The sequence below is a fragment of the Anopheles moucheti genome, chromosome 2 (assembly GCF_943734755.1).
Source record: "Anopheles moucheti chromosome 2, idAnoMoucSN_F20_07, whole genome shotgun sequence".
Lineage (NCBI taxonomy): Eukaryota > Metazoa > Arthropoda > Insecta > Diptera > Culicidae > Anopheles > Anopheles moucheti.
The window spans coordinates 19,714,366-19,738,951 of record NC_069140.1 but is presented as its reverse complement, the minus strand read 5'-3'; the positions used below and the strand labels follow the sequence as shown (position 1 = coordinate 19,738,951).

Below are 24,586 nucleotides of genomic sequence, written 5' to 3'. Positions count from 1 at the left end.
TGCACTCACCAGCATGGCATTATCTATTTCATCTGTTGCCGTTGCCAACGGAATCTGAAATATTAGCTCCCCATGTCGTGTAATGGCGACCGTGGAAGTGGGCCCTTTTAGCACCACCCCTGCCCGCTTTGGCTTTATTTTGGTCAGGCATGGAGATGCTGTGCTGGCACCCGTGTGCAGCCGGCGACAGGTATACCCCGGAAGCGTGATGAGTCAGGACAGGTCGATTTAATTCTTCGTTTGGCTAAAACGAAAAAAAAAAAACAAACGCATACAACCTCTCGGAGGTTCTGCTCTATTATAGAATGCTTTTCATTCTCATTTCAATGGAAAATCTGCCACGACCAATAGGTCGCAATCCATCGCTCGCAGCACTGCCAAGCACAATGGGATGCACACGGGTGAAATGAATCCTTTTCGTTTCTTGATTCTTCGTTTTTCATCGTTCGCCCGTTCGTACACGGCCACTCTTGGCTGCCATTGTGTAACGGTACGGGCGGCATTTTCTTGTATAAAAGAAAACTTCTTGTACAACCGCAATATTAATTATGCCACTCGATTGTACCGTTGGGTAAAGTGCAAAAAAAAAAAACCCCACCGAATAGTCTACATTCAGGCGCATACACTCACGGCAGCGTACAAGGAATTGTACCGAAACATTTTTCAACCGATCAAAACCCTCAATCACCGTCATCGTCATAATTATGGCCATTAAGATTCGCCCGCTCTTGGAAAAGGCATTCCAAGAGGGATGCTAGAACATTTTACACATTTTTTTTCCCCTTCTGCTTGCCGAACTTGTCAACCGGGCCATGGCCAAAAGAAAACCACCAGACGGTTCTGATTTCACGTTTTTGCATCTAAAATTATCGCTAATGGCGAGCCAATTACTTTGACCACCAAACGTTTCGCGAACGCTTCTTTCCCAATCCAATTTTCCTGCCCGTGGCTGATTGCATGGGCTGGTTGGTGGTGGTGGTTCATCTTTGAAGCGACGTTTACTATTTCAATTCACGTCCCCTTCGACACGTTACATTAAAAATGTTTCGACTCAACGATCAACAAAACAACAGCAAACGCTAAAAGAAAAAATGGGAAACCACGTTAGTTCGTAGCAGGAAAATGTCTTACAGCACTTTGGCGATTCCATCATCATCATGTTTTCCTTGATGACGATTCTCCCTAGTTCGGTGCGCGCGAAAGCGCAACCGCGTGACAAATGGATACCATCTATCAGTGTATGAAAAATTGCATTACCATTCGACGACTTGCCTTGCGGGATCGTGCCTTCTTGCGGCAGGAAGCGAACGATGCTTCTTCACCGACCATTACGTCGGATCGTTTGTATTTTGCCCATTTTTGAACTTCTGTGCGGCTTCGAACCCACCCCCCACTGCGGAGGCACTCCGTCCCATCCATTCCGTTCCTTCCCTCCTTCCTTCCGAAGCAAAGGGTCGAATCGATAACCACCAACCGAAGACCGGCAGTGGGGAAAGTCGCCACCGTTCTCATGACACTTACCTATTGTTGTGCAGCACACCGCAGCGCAGCAAAGGAGCCGTGAAAAAAGAAGAAAAGAAACATTTATTAAACTCTGCCCGCATTCGTTATTCTGTGCGCAAGGGTAGAAGAAAATATATGAGTACAATGTAAATAAAACAGTAGCAACAAGCAGGGTTCATTCCGGTGTGTCGGGACGCAACCAATGCCATTTGCATGGGGGAACGTACAGAACACAGAAGCTGATTTAAATCCTTACAAACGCACGGCAACTCAAAACGGTGCCGAGCCATGGGGAGCCACCGTGCGGCTCGATGAACTGCAAGAAGTATGTTCGAGTATCAATTTTACGTACTGCGAACAACAAAACTCGCGCAGTACCTTGTTACTTTCCCGCTGTTGCGCGAGCTTTGCGTAAGCTTCGGTCGAAGAGTTGGAACTAGATAGCTATAAATAAATTGTCTTTCCATGCTCTGTTAAAACAACAACAACAAAAAAGCCACCGAACCAAGGAACTTCAAAGAAATCAATTCGGTTTTACCGCAAAACACACTTATCCTTCTCGTATCGTTTCCTAAACGGACGTGTACCGGCAGTGTGAACTGTTACACACCAAAAAATCAAATGCCATTTCACTCGTCGCTGGTAGACTCGTTCAATTGGAGGTCGATAAATCAAAGAAGGATATACCTCGTTTTAATGCAAAGATCTGTTCAACTTTTTCCATGTTAGTTGGGTATTCAGTTTCCTTGTAACATTAACCACCGTATAGAAAATTTAACTTTCTGCTATTCTTCCCATTTGCCGTGCCCGGATGGTTCAAGTTTTTGAACACATTTCCGCACACATCTGCCATGCCGTTCCCGAACCCCGAACCCCGTGAAAGTCAACCATTCACATCAACTACGGATCACGATTTCATATCGCTGCTACCAATCCATTATCTGCTGTGCCATCATAATTCCGACACGCTCTAAAACGGGCAAAGAAAAATACCCGATCGCGGTTCAATGCGCCTGCAAAACAACCACTAGCAACACAGCACTCGAACAAAAAACGATGGCCCCAAAAACGAACGAGCAATAGATTTATGATGTAAATTTTTCAAAACTTTTCTATATTTTCTCCACCATCCACCACTACGCCTTGTTCCCTTTCTTTTCAAGTTCTTTTTTTTCCATTCCGAACCTTTCATGCGCTTTGTCACCCGCTTCGCCGGTCCATTTCCTTTTGCGGAATGCTCCACAGCCCCCAGGAGTTTCCCGTCTTCCGCCGAAGCCGAAAGGAGCGAAATGAACAAACCTGCTAAAGCCTGGGCGAAAGTTTCGTCACGACTCTAACGAGCCAGCAGTAAGCTGCGGCTCGTGGAGCGTGCGTTTGCAAAGATAGCGTTGGACCGGCAGCAAAGAGCCAGGCAGCAACAAAAATCTTCAGCTTTTGTGCTAGAATTGTAAGAAGTGAAGCAACAACAACAACACAGCATCACCATACCCCCCCATCAGGGAAAGAAACTTTCCACCAAACAAGTGAAAACAAGTGCAAAGTGAACGAAAGTATTGGAGAGGAAATGTTTACCGGTCGCACACTACTACGCCGATACAAATTACATGCCTGTTCTACAATGACACTAGAGCGGCGGCTACAGAAAGCACATTGTGGTAGCGCACCGCATGAAAAAGGCAAACGAATTTTGCGATGTGCAAGACATGAATACGAAAAACGATCGCTGAAGGTGAAACGATTTTCCTTCATCGATCTGTATGCTGGATGCTGAAGTCAGTTTGAAGAGTTGTGCTTTGTTTATTACACCCGGACTTTTATAGTTAAACATTCATACATTACATTTAATTGGGGAAAACATTCCTCTTCAACATGAAATTGAATCTATTATTAATGTATTTCATACTTATTGAAATTGAATCATGCTGTAACCATTGATCCTTTACATACCGCAGCATGTGAAGTGTCTTTCCCTTACTATCCCGTTGCCGAACGATCGTAAAGGATGCAACTTTGTTCCGAGCGTTATTAATACTTGCGGTAATGGTTTGAAATGTTTTACGACCACAGCAACGTGGTACGGTACAAACTATCCATATTGATGTCGACTTGGGTAGAACACATTTTTCAAACCTCGAGAATAAAAGCTAAATGGCGAAAAGCTGGGGAATTGGAATGAAAAAAAAAGACAAAAAACCACTGATTGGAAATGATTCGATGCACTGAAACATACACGCGTGCGAATTCCATTGAATCAACGATGTGTCTTCCACATTTCATGTTGTTTTTTTTTTGTTTTTCAAACTCTACCCCAACTTCACTGATTCAAAACGCAGCAATGTACGGGATAACATCGACGTAAAATGTGGACCCCACTAGCACACGGAACGCGCAATGCCGGTCCGTTATTATACACTTTTCCATCAAATCTCCATACGGTCGGTCCATTTTATTTATGCAGCAATATACAAAATTGCAAAACTTTCAAGTCGTTACTTGATGCGAAGCGTTTCCACATTCGGCAACGCCGGCCCTGCCTGGTGGAGGAGAGCGGGTACGATACGGACATACGATTCAATCATTTGCAACCAAACCGACCGAACGTCCTGGCCACTCCAAGACACGACACCGAGTTGATTGGAACATCGTATTACAACCCGCTCAAGAGTACCCGTTCGAAACACTAACGAAATTGTCCACCGTGTCGTTACAGCGGCAGCAGCGAGATGTAATCGTCCTGCAAATGCAAAACAATCACCATCGGCACAGCACGACCATTTCATCATTCCGCACAGTGGAAGTGGTTTTACAAAGTGCAGCAGTTTTCCACGTCCCGCGCAACCAAACCGCACGAAGTAATAAAACACACTTCAAACCAGAGGGCTTCAACCACCACAACGCCACCATACACTCTCGATGGGATCGCACTTTTTGCATCCTTCAGTAAGCAGTTTTTATTACGCAGGGCGCTGAGTTTTCATTACTCGCATCGATAAACGATTATTACCGCGAACGGGTACGATTGATAGCTCGAAATATGCTCCCTCTTTTTTTGTTTGTTTGTTTTCGTTTAGTTTTGTATTAGCAAACAAAAAAAAACCCAACATTAAACGGTGCCCTTTTAATGATCCCAATCACCTTTAATGCTCGAATGTTTGGAACTTCCATTCCGGTGTGGGAGTTAAATAAAACAAACCCCCCTGAATCATACGAAGCCATTTGCGGTGTGCTGTCCATGGTCGGGCCGTGTACGATAACGATCAGCCACAGATGGATGGAAGAAGGTACAGGAGGAAGCTAGAAAAAAGAATGCTCCAAACGATGCGCCCACCTATCCCGTGGGCCAGCTCCGTTTTAATCCGATGGGTAAATTAAACATTCATTCGCTCGCCGTGTGGAATCGGGTATCCCAAAATTAAATCGGATTGCAACCGGAAAACTCGAGTGTGAAAATATGACTTTCTAAACTATTTCTATTAGATAAATCGGCCGCCACACTGCCGGCCGCCACCTCGGCAACTGACCCTGCGAACCGTCAATTTCAATTTCCGTCCGCTCATGGGGTTTTGCTGTCCCTTCCATTCAAACAAGTCCACCAGTTGGTACGTTGGTGAATTAAATTAGAAATTCACTCCCAGCAACCCCACAGACAAAAAAAAACACACGGCCACTTCCTGTGCGGTGGTGGTGACCAACTCGTGCCCTTTTCTGTCCATTTTCCCTTCTGTCCACCATGCGCCATCAAAATGGAAAATGGTTTCACAGTTTGGAAATCGTTAAATTTAATTCGATAACATCATACTCCTGACGTTGCGTTTCTGTCACCCTCCCCCCATTGGAAAACGGGTCGTGGGCGATAGTCCCTTCTGCCATTACAATCAGAGCTGCTTAATACTTTAATTTCTACACCATTCCAGCTTTTGTTTTATTTTGCGTTTAGAAATGAAAAACGGGGCCAGGAGTGAGCGGATACTTATCGGCAAAGAAGTGAATGGTCGGGGTGTTTTTTTTTTTTGTTTAATCCTTTTGGCAGATGCCAATTAAAAATCATCCCGCTCGACGGTTTTGACGGTGTGTAATGCGCGCGCAATCGACCAAATGAAACCCGGCTCGGAAAGTTGTTCAACTTGCCAAACTCACAAAACGGCATTCATACAAAAACCGACCCGAGCCCGATCACAGCTTTCGGTGATATCACAAAAACCGGGGGGGAAATCAATAGAAGGATCGCTGCTGCGGTCTGTATTCGGTGCGTAAAAATACCAGACAGCTTAGAGTGGGCCAAACCACCGAAGAAGCAGCAAGGATGGCAAGAGATAAAAAGGCAAATGAATATTTATGTTGTTCAAAACCGCATCAATTAGCAATTTGTGATCGAAAAAAAAGCAAACCCCGATAAAAAGGCTGGCTTTGTATCGCCTCAACTGTGATGTTTCCAACTAAAGGTATGGTACATTCCATTTCAGATAAAAAAACACATTTCTTCCAACAATTTTACGCTTTTAATAATCACACTGTAATATCAATCATGAACAGTTACTGACGCCATGTCAGTAGCTCCTTTTATTAAAGGAGCGCAACTGAACTGATTAAAAATGAATTTCATACGAAATTTTCGCAAAAGTCACTGACTTCAATTGCATTTTCGCATGTAATTCAATACACAATAATAATTGCTACTTTCTACCACAGGATATCACACGATGGCAGCTGTGGTACCGTATCGGCAGGTGACCCGAAATGTTTCCATCTTGACAGCTACATATGACTGTCAATTTCATAACTATATGGCGCACAGTAGAGAGCCATCCAGAGGAAAACAGAAATCGCATAATAAACGAATTTTACTTTAATTATTATTTAACCACCATTGAAACCACTGAATGATGATAAAATGATTAATAATTATTCGCATTCCTCTTACACTCTTAATACTGAACAACTACTTGCATCGCTGAACCAGCATGTAAGCGAAATTTTAATATTAACGAAATTGATTTAACTTTTATTTGTTTTTTTTTTGGCTTTTTCATTTTAAAAGTACTTTGTTGAACCCCATCTCGAAAATCAAGCGCATCATTTAATGCAACCGTCGAACTGAACATTTCCCACTAACTGCATACACCTAGCTTTACTCGTGCAGAGCACACCCGAAGTGCTGCACTTCACTGAAGTAAGCGACACTTGAAACGCTTTTCCCCAGCGTCCTAGCGCCATTCTGCATTCTCTTCCATTTCAGTCCATCTTGCCGGGTTTCATCGGGTACGCGTACCGGTCGACAACCGCATCTCATTCGATACCGTGCCCGTGGCATCGGTGGTGCGTAAAAATATTTTTGCCATTACCACACGCCATGCACTTGACGGAGGAAAAGTTGCGTTCCTCCGCCGCCATTGCAAAAAAGCAAGAAGTGTACTTCCGGCAAAACATTCACCGAGCGCGTGAAGTTAGGTGCAAACCACCCAAAGGGACTAATAAACGCTAAAGAACTAGTCGGCCCAGCGACCAGCGAACAACACGATGCACGGTCCTGAATCCAGGTACAAACAGCTTCGGTACGGCTCCTTACCTTTCTGGTGCACCGTGTGCATTTTCTCCGTCACGAACCCGAACTTGAGAGTATTACAAAAATGTGCAAAACTTATGGAACCACTCTCCGGAGAAATCTTGCCAACTTTTACAACTCTACTAAACGCTTACGAAAAGGTGAAAACAGCAGGAAACACTAGGGTAAAGCAGAAGCGGTAAAAAAATACGCCCCAAAACGGTATCCCTGTATTCGGTACAGGCGCAAACTGTCACTCAATAATGCGAGCATCCACCGCGCGAAATACGCGCTGCAAAAGTTTACCCGAATTGTTGCTGCTGCCTGTGCAGCAGCGTTGCCCTTATTGGTGATACCAACAGTAATAACATTAATGATAATAAAAGCGACAACAATAACACCCCGTCCGGACAAAAAGTTTTCAAAAGCACGGCAGCCTTTCTCCTGCCAGCCAGAACCTTCCATGCTGTCATCTAACTTTTTCCGCTCTCCTTTTTCCACAATTTTCCCCATTTCACCCCTCCGTTCGGTTGCTGTCTTCCGGCACGTTTTACCCGACATCGGTCTATTTCGGTGGTTCAGCGTCCGTGCGGGAGATGATGTGAATGGGTTGGCGAAAAATGTTTTCCATCGGAAAAACCATGACCACTCCAAAAAGCCAGCCAGAAGAGCGTGTCGCTGGGACAACTTTCCTAAAATGGTACAACAACTTTCAACATGAACACAGTCTATAAGTTTAAAAATCGGAACATGAGTAGGACAAAGAGTATAACACTGTCACACTGCTGTATCACGGGGTTCGCGTTCCGATCGGGCAGAGCTACACAATGGTGCGGGCCATATTCCGAAACCAGTTGCCATCGTCGGTGTAGTGATTTAAGACCCCTGGTTCGCTGCTATTGATCACGAACCTCGCGCGTTACCAAGTCAATGCGAGATCTGCAAAGTCACTTCACCGCATCCCACCGGCGAGAGGTGGAGCGGAACTTCAACTCAAATCAATTCCAATTCTACCGCTACGGACACCACTCGCTCCCATCGAGCGGAAAATGGGTTCGAACTTTCTGACAACAGCACGGAACTCCCGGCCGGTGCAACCCACAACCCCATGAGCATCAGATGAGCAGCAAGTGGAAAGTTTATCGCCAACGAGCGCGCTGGCCGCGCGTAAGGAAATCATAAGTGCCAAGAAAGTACTGCGAAAAGATGTATTACGCCAAACAATGGTAACTCGCTACGGACGGGGGCACAATACGCCACTGCCCGACCACACAAGAATCAATCTCCATTTGTGTCGGGGTTAAACTAATTCGCCCGGCTGGTGCATGCAATTAATATACGCTTGCGTAGATGGATGGGTGTAGTAAAAGTGGACCATCGCCACTCTCTTCGCCATGCCTCTTCAAACTCCGACCGCTAACCAACCACTCGTGTGGCGCTCCAATAGTCCGGGGTTTTGTGGTGACTGAACAAGCAACACTCTGTACCATACTCGTATTATATGAACTCTAGCAAAAAAAAAACCGTTTCGAACGGATCGGTAAAATCTATTGTAAGTAGCAACTCAACAATCAAGGTGCACTGCCTCACAGAAACCACTTCAATTTAAACGAACTCTGATGAAAAGTCAACATTCGCGCAAACTATCCTCTAACTACCACCGGGGTAGACGTGTTAGCAGCAATAGCAACTTGTAACGCAAAAAAAAACAACAACAAGATGTACCAAAACCTTTCTCCTCATGACACTGGAGCTTTCGATTGATTATTTAAACCACGAGACGAATAACTCTTTACGAAATCGAATAGCGCAAAGTACTGATCTAATTATGGATACCACAATTAGTTAGAGCTCTAATTGCATTTAGCAATCAGGTCGTAAGCCAGCAGTGGTGAAACAATGAACGTCCCTTTGTTTTAGTGCACGATGACGAATGGCATCTTTGAGATTATTTATTGTCTACCTCTATTTATTGTTAGTCTAAAAGTGCACTAGTTTAACCCAATCGAATTTATTCCGATGATCTCGCTTGTCATCAACGCCTAAAAGTATGCAAAGTTGGTACATCCGAAAGGTTGTTTTGAATCTTGTTGGACCTCAGCTCTACACACCAGCTTGTAGAATGGCATTCAAGCCGTGAAACAATGCACCAAATTATAGCTAAATAATTGATAAATCTCAAAGATTCATCTCATTAAACAACTCTTCAGCAGATGGCTAAGACTGTATTGACGATAACCAAAAAGTCAAGCGAAAAACAATTGCATTTACTATACGATCTTCCCATTTTCTTTTGCTAAATCGCACAGCCTGATGAGTTCAACATTTCACTACAAAACCAAATGAAGAAGAGAATTATTTCCCTATTTATCATCCCGGGGTTCTTCCCTATACCTGTACCTACAAATATCATCAAAAACACATTCAACATATTTCTCTTGCTGGAACTATATTTTGCGCTGCTATTTTTGCGTTTGTATCCGGTATTCCCTTTTCTCGCCTTAATCTCTCGACCACATCCTCGTCGTTTATCGTCGCTATGCAAATATGTTCTACCAGAAGCGGGTCACATGGGAACGTTGCACCGCAACCACTTAACTCCAAAAGATGCCCCACCACCGCATCCCGGGAAGTCATCAAATCCACTCACTTCTCGTACTCCATAATCAATCACACCACTTGGCCACGTAAGCAAAGTGAACTCTTTTTGTTTTCCTTTTCCTTTCGGTCCCCCGTCACCCGGGGGGGGCGAAGCTAACGAGGGCAAACGAAAGCGTAAACGCTGCAAAACCTTCACCTACATCCGCTCGCCTGCACACTGCACACGTTCGCATCCGGTTCGTGTGTTGCACTTGATGGCGAATGAATTGCAGGAAGAGGACTCTCGCATTCATAATAACACCAGCAGTGGTGGTGGCACACGAAATATGTATGACAACAGTAGAAGAAAATACACTGCCCTTCCCGCCACACGGCACGGGCTGTGTGCTGCACCGTAAATGCAATCGTGCATGTCGAAGAAGTGGCAGTGGCAACATCACATGCAAGTCAACTCGACAGAATCTTATAATCCAGCTAACGGCACTCCCGATTGGGGGCGTGTTGCAGCCGGCCCGTGTGCGGTATGTGGTACGCCGAGTTATATGTTTAGCTTCTGCAGGATCTAGATTGCCTCGGTGTGTATGCCGGTGGTGGGCGACACCGGCCAGGAACGGCCAGATGCCGCACATGAAAGCCAAACCATTCACGGATCGCTAGAGAACGGCCCCGCAAAGCACCCGTGGACGTGGAAAGATGCAGACTCATTTTTTAATAGCAAACGCTCCAGAGATGAATTCCACAAACAACCATCAGTGCCGTTGTTTATAGGGATGTTGTTTTTTTTTCTTCTTCTTCTCATTCTCACCAGCTCACCAGCTTCGCCAAACATACACAATCTCTAAGTCATCCGCCCGTTCTGCACATTCATGCACAGTCGGTCGGCCCACACGATCCAACGATACGATGTTGCACGAGAATTGGCTTACTGTAGCGGCACGCCACCCATCAACAACAGCACACAGCAGTGCAAGGGCTGTGCAGTGATGCAACGGAGCGGAGGCCAGCATATTTCCCACCCCCCCACAAAGCAGCAAACCCGACGGATTCGCGAAATTGACGAAACTTCACTAGGAAGCAAAAAAAAAATCTCACTCTTTACCTTAAAGCTGAACATACCCAAAAAAAAACACACCCCTTAATGGTGCCTTTATCCTTCACATTGAATCTTGGCTGTTTCATTTTAACTTTCCTTTTCTCACCCAACTTCGGTGCGGCGAGCGAATCACGGCAGGCACCAGCATTAGCTACTAAAGGTTTAGTGAAATATATTAAAATGACTGCGAGCAATAGTCAAATATTTAATCATAATGAATGATATATTAATCTGGCAGGAATCCGTAGTCTCCAGCGTGGAGTCCTTCTTTTTGCAGTGAAGCATCTCACCTCGCTGCTACTGGAAGGAACGAAAGCGGTCCGGTTCGCTATAATCATCATGCCAGGGATGAAAAAGTGCTCTCACTAACGGAACATTTTGAAAAACGTAAGATTCACAGCACAGCCATATAATCCTGGCCGGATTTCACCGAGATGATACTGCACGGAGTGAGCAAAAAAAAAAATATGGACATTCCGTTTGAAGCCATAAAGGATAAGGGAGCTCTTTTTTGTTCCATTCCCATGTCAAAGCTTTACGAATACCCATTCCCGAGCTGTCGGGATACATTTCCGATGGTATCCAATGCATGTTGCTGTTGTTGTTGTCGCTGTACTGCATTCATCCACACGGCATGAAGCGAAACTAAATAGCTGTTTAGCTAGGCCCTGAGCAATACGGCAGAAAAACTGACCTGGAAACAATCGTTTTAGCTTCGCATCGCTTCCAAACGCGTTTCCATTCGACGTTTCGGGAAAGGGGGACGTTAAATCTTCAATTCTGCCGCTCGCCAAATATGCAGTGCAGAAAACACAAAACAAATAGCACCCGCAACCCGAGCTGTGGCTGTGTGCAATGCATTGGAAGGTCCGTGGCCGTTTTTCCACCGATTCAAACCTAGCACCCGGCTCAGCTGTTGCACACCTGTGCTTCCCGTGCACGGTGAGCCGCACACTAAAAACCCGACGCTATTCTCCCACACACACATACATGCACACTAGGCACGCATTTGCTGACCTTCCTCCTCAAGAAAGGTGACACCATACGCCACCCGACAAGGGCATGAAAAATCGACTTTGAAAAAGCATCGAGAAGCATTCGCCACGGCAAAAGAAAATCTACTCACTCGGGGGGGTTTTTTTTTTGCGCCTTCTCTCCATTACCTTCGCCAGTTCGCCATCTGGCAATGGCATTGGTACTTATCGGCTAAGCATCAGCCCGGTGCCGTATTCCCGGATTGGCCCGATATCGTCTCGCTTTGCGCTACACAAGCACATATAGGTTGCCGCAGCACCGGATGTATCGAACATGCCTTTCCGGTACGAAGCTAGTGATTTTGCATTCAAATCTCACCCGGCGGAAAGCATGTTTCAGGCACCCTTCACCGTAAGGATCGTACGAGTGGTAGAACTTTAACTATCTGTACAATTCAAACACTTTTATCGTATCGTGTTCTTTGATTTGTTATTCACACTCCTTAAACGGTGGTGCATTAAAAAGATTTTAATTTTAATTGGAAGATCGGAGCAAACAAAAACTCCAGCATTCTTTCTGGCTGCAAGTATGTGTATTATTTACTCGTTTCATGCTTTATGTCGCAATTTTAAATGAACTAAACAAATTCTATGCACATCCCATGATTTACCGTTTCCCTTCCCAGACTCTTCCTGGACGGTAAGTTTTATTGCGCCATTGCGAATCGTAGACACATTTCGCTGTTTTTAATTTGGCATTTTTTCGCATGTCCCTCCCCAAGAAGGACTTCGGCACGCTACGTGCACGTCACTTTTAATCAAGTTGCTTGACACATTCTCATTAAAAAGTTGTGCGTAGTCTTCTTTCAAGCAACGAGAATGTTTAGATTTAATGCGATTGCAATCGGGACGGTGTAAATGTATGAAGTGCGACTTTAAAAGCTGTTCAATTTGGCATTAAACAAACTTTTCCATTTTGTGTGTGTGTTTTTTCTTTTTTGTTAATATGTTATATCGCCATTGTTTGCCTGCCGCCCGGCAAATATTCATCTCCATCCAGCCAGAAACAATCCCTGATTTATCTGAATCCCACCGCAATAACTTTAGGGATTAGAAAAAGGTTTAGTTTGTTTCGAATTTGTTTCCCATTCTGGTTGCTGCATATCGTTTCACATTTTTATTTTCCATATTTTTCAACAACACAATGTAAACACAGCCGTATCAGCCGCGAATTCAATTCAACTGGCTCCTCACTGCGGGAGTTTAAGCAATAGGGATATTGCGATGAAAAAATACAATACACACACACAATCCAAAAGGCACAGGGATTATGACCACTTCCGGCCGAACAGGATGATATAATTAGAAAAATTTAATTAAACATCATCCACAGCCCTAAAAACTCGCACGCAAATCGCCAAAAACAGCAAAGCGTGTGAGCCGAGATGCGGAAGGCCTTGCACGGTGTGGTGGGATCAAACGGAATAAGGAAAATAATAAAATCTAAGTCGAAACCAACATCAACAAAAAAATACGAACAACCAAGAAGCTATGAAAAATGAACGCTTATTTCAGATTGACAAGCTGCTGGATACCGGGGGAGAGGTGCTTTCACGGGAAGGGTAAGAACAATCGATGAAAATGTGTCGAACCGGTCTAGCAACCGTACCAGGGAAAAGCCACTGCCTCGAATTTCCCACCTTCGAGGTACTTCACTAACGACACAAACCCGAACTTCCAGCATCCGACACGAAAAAGCTTCGACTAGTATGAGCTTTCTGCACCGTAAAGCTACTGGCTGGCGATTCCGGTACCGGTCACTGGTGGGCGCTTCAAAATGGCTAATGCGCCTGCGCAACATTCAAATAACGAAGCGACAGGACACGGCCCTTCAACCGAAAAGCGCTTCTATCGAGACCACGAACCCGGCGATCTCGCTTCCGACGCTGGTGACGCCTGACGGGAAAATTGCAAGCACGACCATTGTGCGGAAAAACCAACCCCTCTAAATTCTCACACAACACGCTGTCCCTTTGGGTGCTGGTGACAGTGTTCTATGCAACCCGATAGTACGCGAGATGGCAGGAAATGCAACCAAAAGCACATTTGCACGCAACAGAAAGGTCCGCAGGCGAAAGGCACAAATGAAATGCGCGTAACAGCACACGTGACGAACATGGGGAAACACCGGGAAAACCCGACACATTGCTGCGCAGAGTGGGTTACACCCGATGCACCCGGTCGACCTACCTGAATGTGTGGTGATCCTAGCAGGTTGATCAGCTCCGACCTTTCGCGCAAATACTTGTGTCCCGCGGTGGATGAGACGGCATCGATTGCATCCCGGCAGCGGCTGATGGCGTCTCCCGGTGGGGCCCGCGATGGATTGATAACCGAACTACTGATTCTATCGAACAACTGCACCAGCGTCAAGCCCGCAATGCAATGGGTGCAAACCAGGTCACCGTGAGTACCGTGTCCGGTTTCGATCGACCCCCGGGGTTGTTTTGTGCGAGTGGTTTGATGAATTTTGGTTTGTTTATTGCGTAATGGATTGCGCATTTTGGTTGTATGTGTGTGTGTGTATCGTTTGATGCCATGAGCAAGCCAAAAACGTGATGAATGGGTTAACAAATTCGGGAGTGGGAAAGAAACCCAGAGAACGGAAAAAAGAAAGAGAAAGAGATAAAAAGTTAGAATAAAATCAACATAATGAACATCGATAACTTAAGGGAAATCTGGCATCGCTTGTTCTGGTGTCGTGCGACCGTGTAGTTTTTATAACATATTTTATTTCTACCATACGTCCGCACGGCAAACTAAACAAAGCGATACCAATCGAGTGAAGCATCAACGAATAAGAACACACGCGCCATAAACTACTGAACTACTAGACTAGACACACTCACACACAGATACAGGGGGGAAATTCCCCGGTGGGGAACCCCGGGCACAGAGAAGGCATTACCTGCAACAGCTCGTGCAGCTTCACGTCGCGCAGCATCCCGGCCAGCACATCCGGATCGCAGTTTGCATCTTGCAAAGCAATGATATCGTCTAATGAGTCAAGAATTTTTTGGATCGCCTCCAGACCGGCCTCCTCGTCGGCCCACTCGTTGAGGCTTTCCGATGCAGTACCAATGGCCACTGCAGCCACCCCGCCATATGTTACCCATTTGTGTCGGCGGTTTTGGGGGGAGATTGTGACAGTGTGACATGTTTGTCGGTTGCGCGGATGCAGAAGGACGTTGGAGTTGATGGTAAGGATTGCAGCATGGAAGGGGCGGGCACGAATGTGAGTGAGGGGAGAAAAGAACGAGAAGAAAATACCAAAAAATAAGCATGAAAGAGAACAGCGAAATTAATATGTGTGTATGTATGGCTCTCGTTTTGCTCTCGAAGCATTCTGAACCGATAGCTACTAACACAACAACAAAACAAAAAAACAACCGAAATTAAGATACTAAATTGCGCTTAAAACGAGAACATTAAAGCGTCGATTAAAATTATATTTCCACCCATTAAATGCCTTTCATTTGAACTGTGATCAGCGTATGTCACTTTTGCTTCAAATTCAACTGAATTCACTGGTTTGACTGGTCGTGTGTTGCGTGCTCATCGTATGCCGGCTTCAAACAATTGTTTTCAATGACTGCCGAGCAATGAGAATAATAAAAAAGTATGTTCATAAACCCATATGTTTTATTGCCCGTCTTTATTGTCCCTTTTCCCCGTCAAAACCCATCCAATCAAATGACATTATTTGGACACATTCGTTCGACAGCACCATCGAACACTCAGCAGCAGCAGCCTGTCGTCGGTAATAAAACGTCCATTTTGCAACAGCAATACAAAAAAATCACACACACACATATAGCGGAACGGACAAAACATTTCCACGATACACGTTTATATCTCCAGCAATCTAGCACGTACTGAGTACGGGTAAGCGTAAACTCTAAGCACTGTGCACTAAACATTAGCGCCCAGGCAAGGCAACGCAACAAGTCATCTCGCGACGTTAAGCCACGGTCACGAAAGCGCCGTACCGCGGGGCTGAATATGCTGCACACTGTCACCGTTCCGGTAACCGCAAGCCATTTCAATAACATTAAAGAAAGAAGGGCCAGATGATTCGGCTACTCGAGCATGTCGCTGGGGGCTGCTGCTGTTTCCATCCCGCCACCCACCGGGGGGGCCCGCAAAACGAAAAATCACCAGCAGCACACCGCTACAGTTCACCGAGACACCGAGACCCATTAAAGTGGGAGGCCAACATCGGGGAGGGTGGATGGGCATCAAAGCAAGTGCGGTGGTCTTTTTGTTTTATTCGCTCGTTTGCCTTCACCCCAGGTTTCGCACGTGTTTAGCGACGAGTTTCCCTTCGACACCACACTGGATTACTGTTCATGTCACGCTCTTTCGTTATGCATTGTTGCCGTCCTTCCTAAACACGCAAAGGAGCTTTCGCAAAAGACCGCATAGGAGGCAACGGAAAACCTCCGAACAACAAACACAAAAAAAGGAAGTTCAATTGCATTTTAATTAGTCGTTAGTTTGTGCTGGTGAAAGCGAACCTTCCCAGCGGAGAGATAGCACATCTTGTATGCTAATAATAAGCAGAAAAGTTTGCTGCAGTTAAATCCTATGCAGCTTTAAAGTTTAAAGCACGAACGAGACGGTAGAACTTTAAGGGCACTTTGGTGTGCTTGTACTCGCCGCTAAGCTGGTTTGGTTCAAATGATAATAGTTCTGTCGTGATACATCTAACGACATGATGTCCTAAGGATTTAGCACTGTCTCCTTCGCCAGCGTAAGGGGATCAAATCGAAAAGGCCGTTCGCCGTTTAACTCACTTGAGTCGGTATCCGCACAGCACAGGGGATCCATTGCAACGCCGCCGGCGACCGTTTGGACGGCGGCTTTCAGCTTACGGCGGGCGTTGTAGCGCTTCAGCTCCTCGACCGTGTCGCCCAGATGAATGCGTTGCAGTTTGTCACGATCCTGCAAAAACACCAAAACCATATCAGTTGTGTAAAAACGAGACTCCAGCGTCACATAGTGGAAGAATCCAAACAGAAAAAAGGGCAACTTACCCGTATCCAAGGATGATCCAGAATTTCCGTTATTGTCGGCCGGCTGATGGGATTGGGTGCAAGCATCTTCAGTACTAGATCTTTCGCATTGCTCGATATATGCTTCCATTCCGCTGTATCCAGCTGTAATGGGAGCGCAGACACACGTCGTCTTCGTTATGATATGGCATTCCACTGGAGCGGCAGGCGGGTTGTTCGGCGGGATGCCAAACGCCCGAAGGACACATCGCTAAACCCGGCATTGAAAGGGATGTCGGAGCTGTGCTATTGCATGCTATATTAAATTCTATCCGCCCGGTACATAAATAGCACCTTGAGAGCCACCAAATCTTCGTCCAGGGATGCATCCTTCGCGTCGATTGACATCACGATCCGATCGAAACCGGGTGCCCCGGGTTGTTGCTGCCGGGAAGGCAAAACGGGGGGTTAAATCTTCCAACCACACTTACCGTGACACGTCCCCGAGCGATGGCATCCTGCAGCCGTTTGCCGGATCCGTGAAAAGGTAAACGACCGGATAACAGAACATGTAGCATCACGCCAGCGCCCCATACGTCGCACGGCTTGCCGTACACTCGCCGTGCCACCACCTCCGGGGCCATATAGTGAGGGCATCCGACCCGTCCTATATGACCGTATGTGTCGTTGCGGGGAGGAAAAGTGATAATAAAAGCGTTCGGTTATACTTTTGCAAGTTATTGATGAAACGGTGATGAATAAATATCGGCAAATAGTTTGATGTGAATTTCGCTGACGTAAAACGATAAACAATGGTATTGCTGATATTGCGTATAGACGGTTCTACATACTTTTACAGGTGTATAAAGCTGCCTGTTGGAAGCAGATAACAAGGCTACTCGAAATGAACACGAACCATACGAACCAAGTAGATAGATAGCGTGAAAGCAGTTCTGCCATAAATAAAATGTTTTGTGCAGTATCTTCATTTACTTTTTTTTTTGGCGACCATCTTTCCAAACAACAGTCGGAAATTTTCCCTGTGCAATCAAAGTGCTTTTTTTGCTAATCGCTGTGTATTTACATTTGAATGTACTTCATTGCGTCGCCACGTTCCCGTGGGTAAAAGCAACCAGTCATGCGTAAATATTTTCCGTAAACACATCCCAAACAATTCCCATCTTCATGTTTTCATCACACTTTCCGACAGGCTGCTATCATTTTTTATCTTCCGCTTTGCAGCAACTTTTTCATACGGATACGGATTTCCGTGTGGGGGGGCTTAGTTCAATTTAATAAAACCTTCGACATCAACCCCTGTACGGTTCGGTTGGCCAGTAAAAGCAATCTAGAAAATCACCACCACGTCTAAAATGCCCAATCACTATCGAACCGACAAGGTATACACTCCATTCGCCGTTCGGCAGAAGATCTACGTCTGACAAATTGAAAGTGATTTAGAATTCCACAAACGTGACTACGCCTTCGCTGTCGACCTACAGCCGAAACCATTGAGCTGGCGGAAAAAGGATGGAAAGGAAATAGGTCGATAAGACTCTCGAAACCTTCGATCGGAACGGATAAGGATGAGGTTTGTATTGTGTCAGCATATGGGTGGGTATCATCGCGCGATACGTTTCCTGGTCGATACGTATAAAAGTATCACTCTGAAGCAATTATTGTTTCTATGCGGGATTGAAATCGAGATGTAACTCATACGGTACAGGGTTCCTTTTTTACTTGTTACTTGTTGGTTTTAAATTATATCAAAAACATTATTAAAAACCCATCATTCTTGATTATGAAATACATATTTAAAAAAATATATATAATACTCGAGAAAAACATAGTTGCGAAAATGCCGATGCACGAAAAAGTTGGAGTCAAAAAAAGCTTAATGTTTGAGTTCCATGAAAACGAATTTCCATTTGAAAAGCTTTGAACCAACGTAAATAAATTGACTTAAATTACTGAGGTTACTGAATAATGAAAAATAGATCAAATACGACCAAATTGTGCGTAAAAGATCGAAGCCTAACTAACGATTGTGTATTTAGTGGGATTGGAAAAGAATATGTTATTATGAGTTGCATGCGAGCGATCAAACACTAAGCTCGGATCTTTAACGGTGCTAAGAGAGAGGTGGGTAGATAAAGGTAGAGTTTTTGTTAATTAAATCCATCAATTGCATGATAGCGACGTTTAAACTGTCATCAAAAAAATCAACAAAGTAACAAAGCGACCCAAATCCACAACCCGTACCATGTTGAACAAAGTCATTGCCTACAACTAACTGTAATGGAATTGCTTTTAACTTAACTAAACAAAATGGTTGAGACAGTACTGCTGTAATTTAAATTCTAACAATCCAATTAAATGCTTTGGCAACCTCGCTTTTATGTGTTGTTCTGTTTCTCATTTCTAAAACCCCTTTTTTCGCTGCACGTTAAAACCCTTTCTCTCTCTCTACTAAATCTAACATTCGAAACTTGTTTCAATCAGAAACAGAAACAGAAAGTTCCTAATTTATCTTCCAAAACTTGCAGGTCAGTTCGCTGTAACCGGTCCCGATAATTCAGCACAAATCCCTAAAACTAAACCGAACGAAAACTTTCTCGCCAAGCACCAGGGGCATCGGTTTTGCAGCTGGCAAAGTACGATTTTCTTTACACTACTAAAACCGGTTTATTTCCTTCTCATCTTGTTTGGCCCTTAAACTCTACACATCACCTAAGCTATGCATATGCACGCCGTGTATCCGCTCCCCTTTTGGGCCACAGTTTTTGCACGTGCGTTTTAAGGGTGAGGCCGGTGCTGAATTTGACGTGCCGCTATTATTAGCCAAAAGACTACATTCGAACCCTCTTCTCATCTGGGTCTGCACGCTGGATTAGTCCCTGCGTCTCGCGTTTGCTTTAGCCATTACACCGGGCGACACTCGTTGTGCTTCACTGTCTAAATATTTGCACAACAAACTGTTGGTATCGTTAAGTATCGTCCAAACTTTTCCCACAGTTTGCTGAACTGTGATACTTCTCTTACAGTGGGCGGCCTTTTCCTGCATGTCGGACCATCGTGTTATGGGCCGCTAGGACTATTTACGTAGGATAAACTCACCCGGCCAAAACTGGTAAATTGGAATACCACAGAAAAGTTTTTGTGCGCGTACCTTGGCAACATTCCTGCCGGACACTACCCGTGCTTTGGGGGTGGGTGAATAGCATGATTTTTTAATGGGTACATTTTTGGTTCAAACTCTCGTTACATGCGTGCGCTCTTACTGCTACCTTACTGAATAATAAATCAATTGGTAAAATGTATGCCCTTACACATTAACAATTGAAAATTGATCCTCAAAATAATTACTTATTTCAAATTCTTCCCTCTAATATTCACACCCTGTTGATGTTATGAAGTCACTATAAAATTTATCGTCAAAACTACCAAACACTTTGTAACGTACAGCCTTCTTCAGCTCAAGAACTTATCAGCACTTAACAGATAATGCGGCAAGAAAGTGGAAAGAACGCTTGGTACTTCACAGTAACGTGGCAAGTCAACTTGTCACCAAACCACAACGCATTCACCACCATCGAGAAGGCTTAAATTTGATTCACCTTGCGTCGAAAAGAAACCCTCCACCCTCACCCGAAACAGCAGCGTTTAGCGGTTTGCTCAAGGAAAACTTTTCTCATTTCATGCAAATATCTAACCGTAGCCGGGAGGTTTTAAGCAGACGGTAGGGAGATAGGTAGTGACCAGTAACCAGTGTGTAGCGCACACAAAGAGCCAGCTGGAAATGATTTGCCACTCCAATAAACCGCATGTTCTTTTCGTTTCGCTTTGATCGAAAGCAGTGTGGGCGTTTGGGCAACACCGGTGCGAAACTTAGCTTTCCTGTTTTACGTTACGCCTGTCTACCGAACGCTTCTGCGTGAAGACGCTTCTAATCGGCGGAATGAGAACCATCGGCAAACTGGAAAAACTTTCCATTCTACTGCACAGCAGTTATTGTCTTTCGTAAAATGTCGCTAAGCAAACAGAGAGGGAATCTGTACGCTTCAACGCATTTCTTTTATTTACTTTAGCCAACATTAGATCGGTTCAGTTTGCATGCCGTTGGCAGCATACAGCAATAACATTTTCAGTAACCTTAAAGTTTTTAAATAGATATACTGCAAGTTGAGAGCAACAAAATGTTTTAAACCTATTTCCTTCCAAGAAGCCACTGAAGCACTCTCATGAAATCGTGTAACCAACAATGTCTTACGAAAATTGCTTTTTTATGAGCTTCAAATAAAAAAAGGTGTGTATTTAAAAATGTATGTAAATGTGTAGATAAATATACGTGTGCCATACTGTACAACTGTGTGTCTGCTGCTGTATGCAATAACGAAACGGAATATAATAAAAACTAACGACTATGTCTGCTACTGATTGCCGGAGCTGGCCGAGATGAACAGGTCGCGGGCTGGCATTTACGACACGACAAATCCCCACGAACCGAACGTAACAAAAAAGGGGATGCGAAAAGATTTTCAGCACAACACAAACCACCCCACAACAATACACAGGCAAACAATGATAAATGTGTACGTGTGCAAAAACCAAAAACGAACGCGCGAATAGCAAACAGATTGATGCGAAACAGATAAAGCAACGTCGTGAGAGATGGGAACACAACGAAACAACAGCGAGGAAGAGAATGAGATATGAAAAACAGATAGTTAAAGATAAATGTACACAGAGGAAGAAGAAAAAAAAACAGGAACAAACAAACATGGATGGCTGCTTGCTGCTTACCCTCGCTATCTGTTTTCAGGTAGAGCTTTCCTCGCGGACTCAAAAACGTACGGTGGGGGTCGACTCTCTCTGCCCCACCATTTTCCACAGGGAGCAGGTGTGTTCAGGTGTGCATGTGTTTTGGATGCGAGTGGGGTTTTGTTAGTGTTTGCAAAAGCACAAACATGTTGACCGAAACCGAAATGTGGATGAAGAAAAAAGGTGCGCAAGAAAAAGACAGAGAGAATGAGAGAAGATAAACAAACCAGTGAAACAGTGTCCTGTTCTGCAGGAGGAGGAATGTTGTTAGTGAAAACAAAGAACCATACACGTCGACGGTATGTGCTATCGCCATCGCAATGGATGTGTCGGGATGAAATGCTATTCAAAAGAAGGTAACATAATAACTCACACTTGCCCGTGTGCCAAGGGATGGGAATCTTGCCAGCATCATGGGTTAAGTTTTACAGCAACTATTGCAACATAGTGAATGGAAGTGGATACTCTTTTTCATGTTGATTTTGCTATACTCCTTACTGTAATTTGATGACTGTTTTTTTTTTGGTTGTTTATTCCTTTCCAGCTAGTATCTCCACAAGATAAATTGGTTCGTGCAACGGATTTAAACCGAAACAAAAACCGACCCAACCCAAATTTCAATCTGGGCGCTCATTCTAGCAAGGTTCACATCATTCAGCATATGGTTACCCTTGGACCAAATAGAAACAGATTTCAATGGACGGTGTCCTGCGTTTTTTTTACCTTGAAATTACATCCCTTAACCCAACGGCCCCAAACAAACCAATGTTCGCTAACAAAAAGGAACACAGCGTGCGAAGGCAATTGCCTTTCCAGCTGACCGCACACACCGAGCCTAAAAATAAGCCCACCGGGAAAATGTTCATTAATTTACTGCTTGTCCTTATTAATTCAACGCGTGAAGTTTTCAATTAATTATCTTTCGACGCTGTCCATCACTCTGGCCACCTGTAAATTAAGTCTGCAGGCCGGCTTTTTTTCTATGTCGCAATCATTTGCACGACGAAAAGCGCAAAGATACACACTGATAACATCACATTACACACAGAGTTATGTACACGTTCACTAAATGTAACCTGAGGTCATATTACGTTGGCAAACAAATTCTAACCCACTATGCCTTTTTACTTCTTAAATGCGTACCATGTCCACGTGTCATATTAGATAAAAAGGCTTTAAAATATTAATGTATCCCTGTGTTTTGGGAGGATATTATTCAGAAAAGCCAAAACAACCATAAACAGACTAAAAAATCCTAACAGGTATACAAAAAAATTAAAACGTAAATATGTTTGCTCGCTAAAAAACCTTTCGCTTTAAATTTAAATCCTCCTTGAAAAACCACATTTGAAACATTAATTACACCTTCTTGCGATTATTTAGTCATAAAACACCATGCGCCTCCATCGTTAAAACCTTCGTCACAAAACACCATGCGTCTCCATCGTAAATTCAGCGTTACAAAATACCATGCGTCTCCATCATGAAACCAAATGCAAATATTTCACACATTCCGCCCCATGCCGAAATAATACGTCACGATTGAATTATACACCTAAAATCTAAAACTGTTTTTTTCCTCATCCTTCTCATCGATTTGCACTGCACGTCACACCAACGTATGTAACATTACAACGAAACTTACCATGCGTCTCCACCGAATCACGCCCATTTGGAAGCTGCACGGCCGAACCGAAACCACCGAGCTTGACAGGTGCTGAGTTGTCTGCGGTGGCCAACAGAGCGCAGGCCGGCCTCACATCCCGATGTATGATGTCGTTCTCGTGACAGTAGCGTAACGCCTCCAAAATTTGCCGCAAATAATGACTGAAAACGAATTGCACCCAAAAGCCACCACAGAATGAAACAACAAAAAGACAGGAATGGGAAAATCGATTAGTAAACATGATTTCACTGCAGCCGGGTTAGAAAATTATCGTGCCATACAAAGCCAACTGGGTTTCATTGTTTCTCCACACGCGAAATACGCACCAGAGATTCACTCGTTATGGTTGATTTGGTAAAATGAAATTATTTCCACATGAAAAACAATAGAACCATTAGCGCACAACATGCTCATACCCAATCAATAGCAGTGCAGGGAAATGCACTGCCGTATTTCATACATCGACTTTTTCACGGTAATGCCCTAGAAAGCATTTCCTAAAATCATTCCATATGCGATGATTCGATTTCCACCAAAAAATAAGCCTATATCGTGTGTTCAATATAATTGCGTCATAAATTGTGTAATATGGTTTGCTGTTGATTGTGTGTTTTTTTCTCCTTCAATCATGTTTCAATTATTCCGCGCTTATCTTCAATCGGTGGTCACTTTTGCTCAATCGATCAATCAATTTTAGAATTCAACTGTATCAAACCTCGGCGGCATGTAATCCATTATTGTTTTATCTGCTATCGCAAAATATCTTATCATACAGGCCCTCCAAACCATATTGATGAATTGATACACTGTCCCATCTATATCCCACCAACGCTCAATCAAACAATAATACGATAAAAAAAAACACACACACACACATCCAGCCACATCTGTAATCTACTAACAAAATTGGGTACCGAGTGCAAAAAAAAACATCCAACAGAAAATGTACCATTCTACTTACCACGCTACTGCCTCACTGTACACAAATCCTGCCACGGCCCGGCGCACCACTTCGAAGCAAATGTCTGATCCCTCCATGCTGCCCAATGTGATTTGTTCCGATGACGTTGAAGAGGTGGATTTTTCCGGCACGAGCAGTACGCAAGCAGCACGATAAGAAACAGAGGGAAAGCGAAACGTTGTATCAGTTTACTGAAGCTTCGATGACAGAGCAAACAAACAACGACATCGAGATAGTGACGTGGCGCAAAATGCTTTTTCCGAACAGGCTTTTCCCGGTAATCAAACACAGCCGGCCGGTAGAAGCGGAACTATGGTTTGGAAATAAGAGATTCTGAGGGAACGGGGGAGAAAAAAAAGCCCGGCACACTA

The 24,586-nt window shown here is 44.3% G+C and overlaps 1 protein-coding gene across 3 annotated transcripts in view; it reads right to left on the bottom strand.

Annotated features, from left to right (window-relative positions):
- The window catches only part of LOC128297848 (peripheral plasma membrane protein CASK), a 217,489-nt gene that overhangs the window by 155,102 nt on the left and 37,801 nt on the right, over nt 1–24,586 (bottom strand). For 2 of the 3 annotated variants that reach the window (XM_053033554.1, XM_053033556.1), the window contains 7 exons: nt 24,216–24,293; nt 23,234–23,415; nt 17,259–17,434; nt 16,810–16,932; nt 16,570–16,717; nt 14,682–14,860; nt 13,964–14,131 (listed from right to left, as the gene is read on the bottom strand). In XM_053033554.1, coding sequence (XP_052889514.1) covers nt 13,964–14,131; nt 14,682–14,860; nt 16,570–16,717; nt 16,810–16,932; nt 17,259–17,434; nt 23,234–23,415; nt 24,216–24,293 — 1,054 coding nt within the window. Of the gene's footprint in view, nt 1–13,963; nt 14,132–14,681; nt 14,861–16,569; nt 16,718–16,809; nt 16,933–17,258; nt 17,435–21,570; nt 21,640–23,233; nt 23,416–24,215; nt 24,294–24,586 lie in introns of all 3 variants that reach the window. The other variant, XM_053033555.1, reaches the window with a different exon arrangement.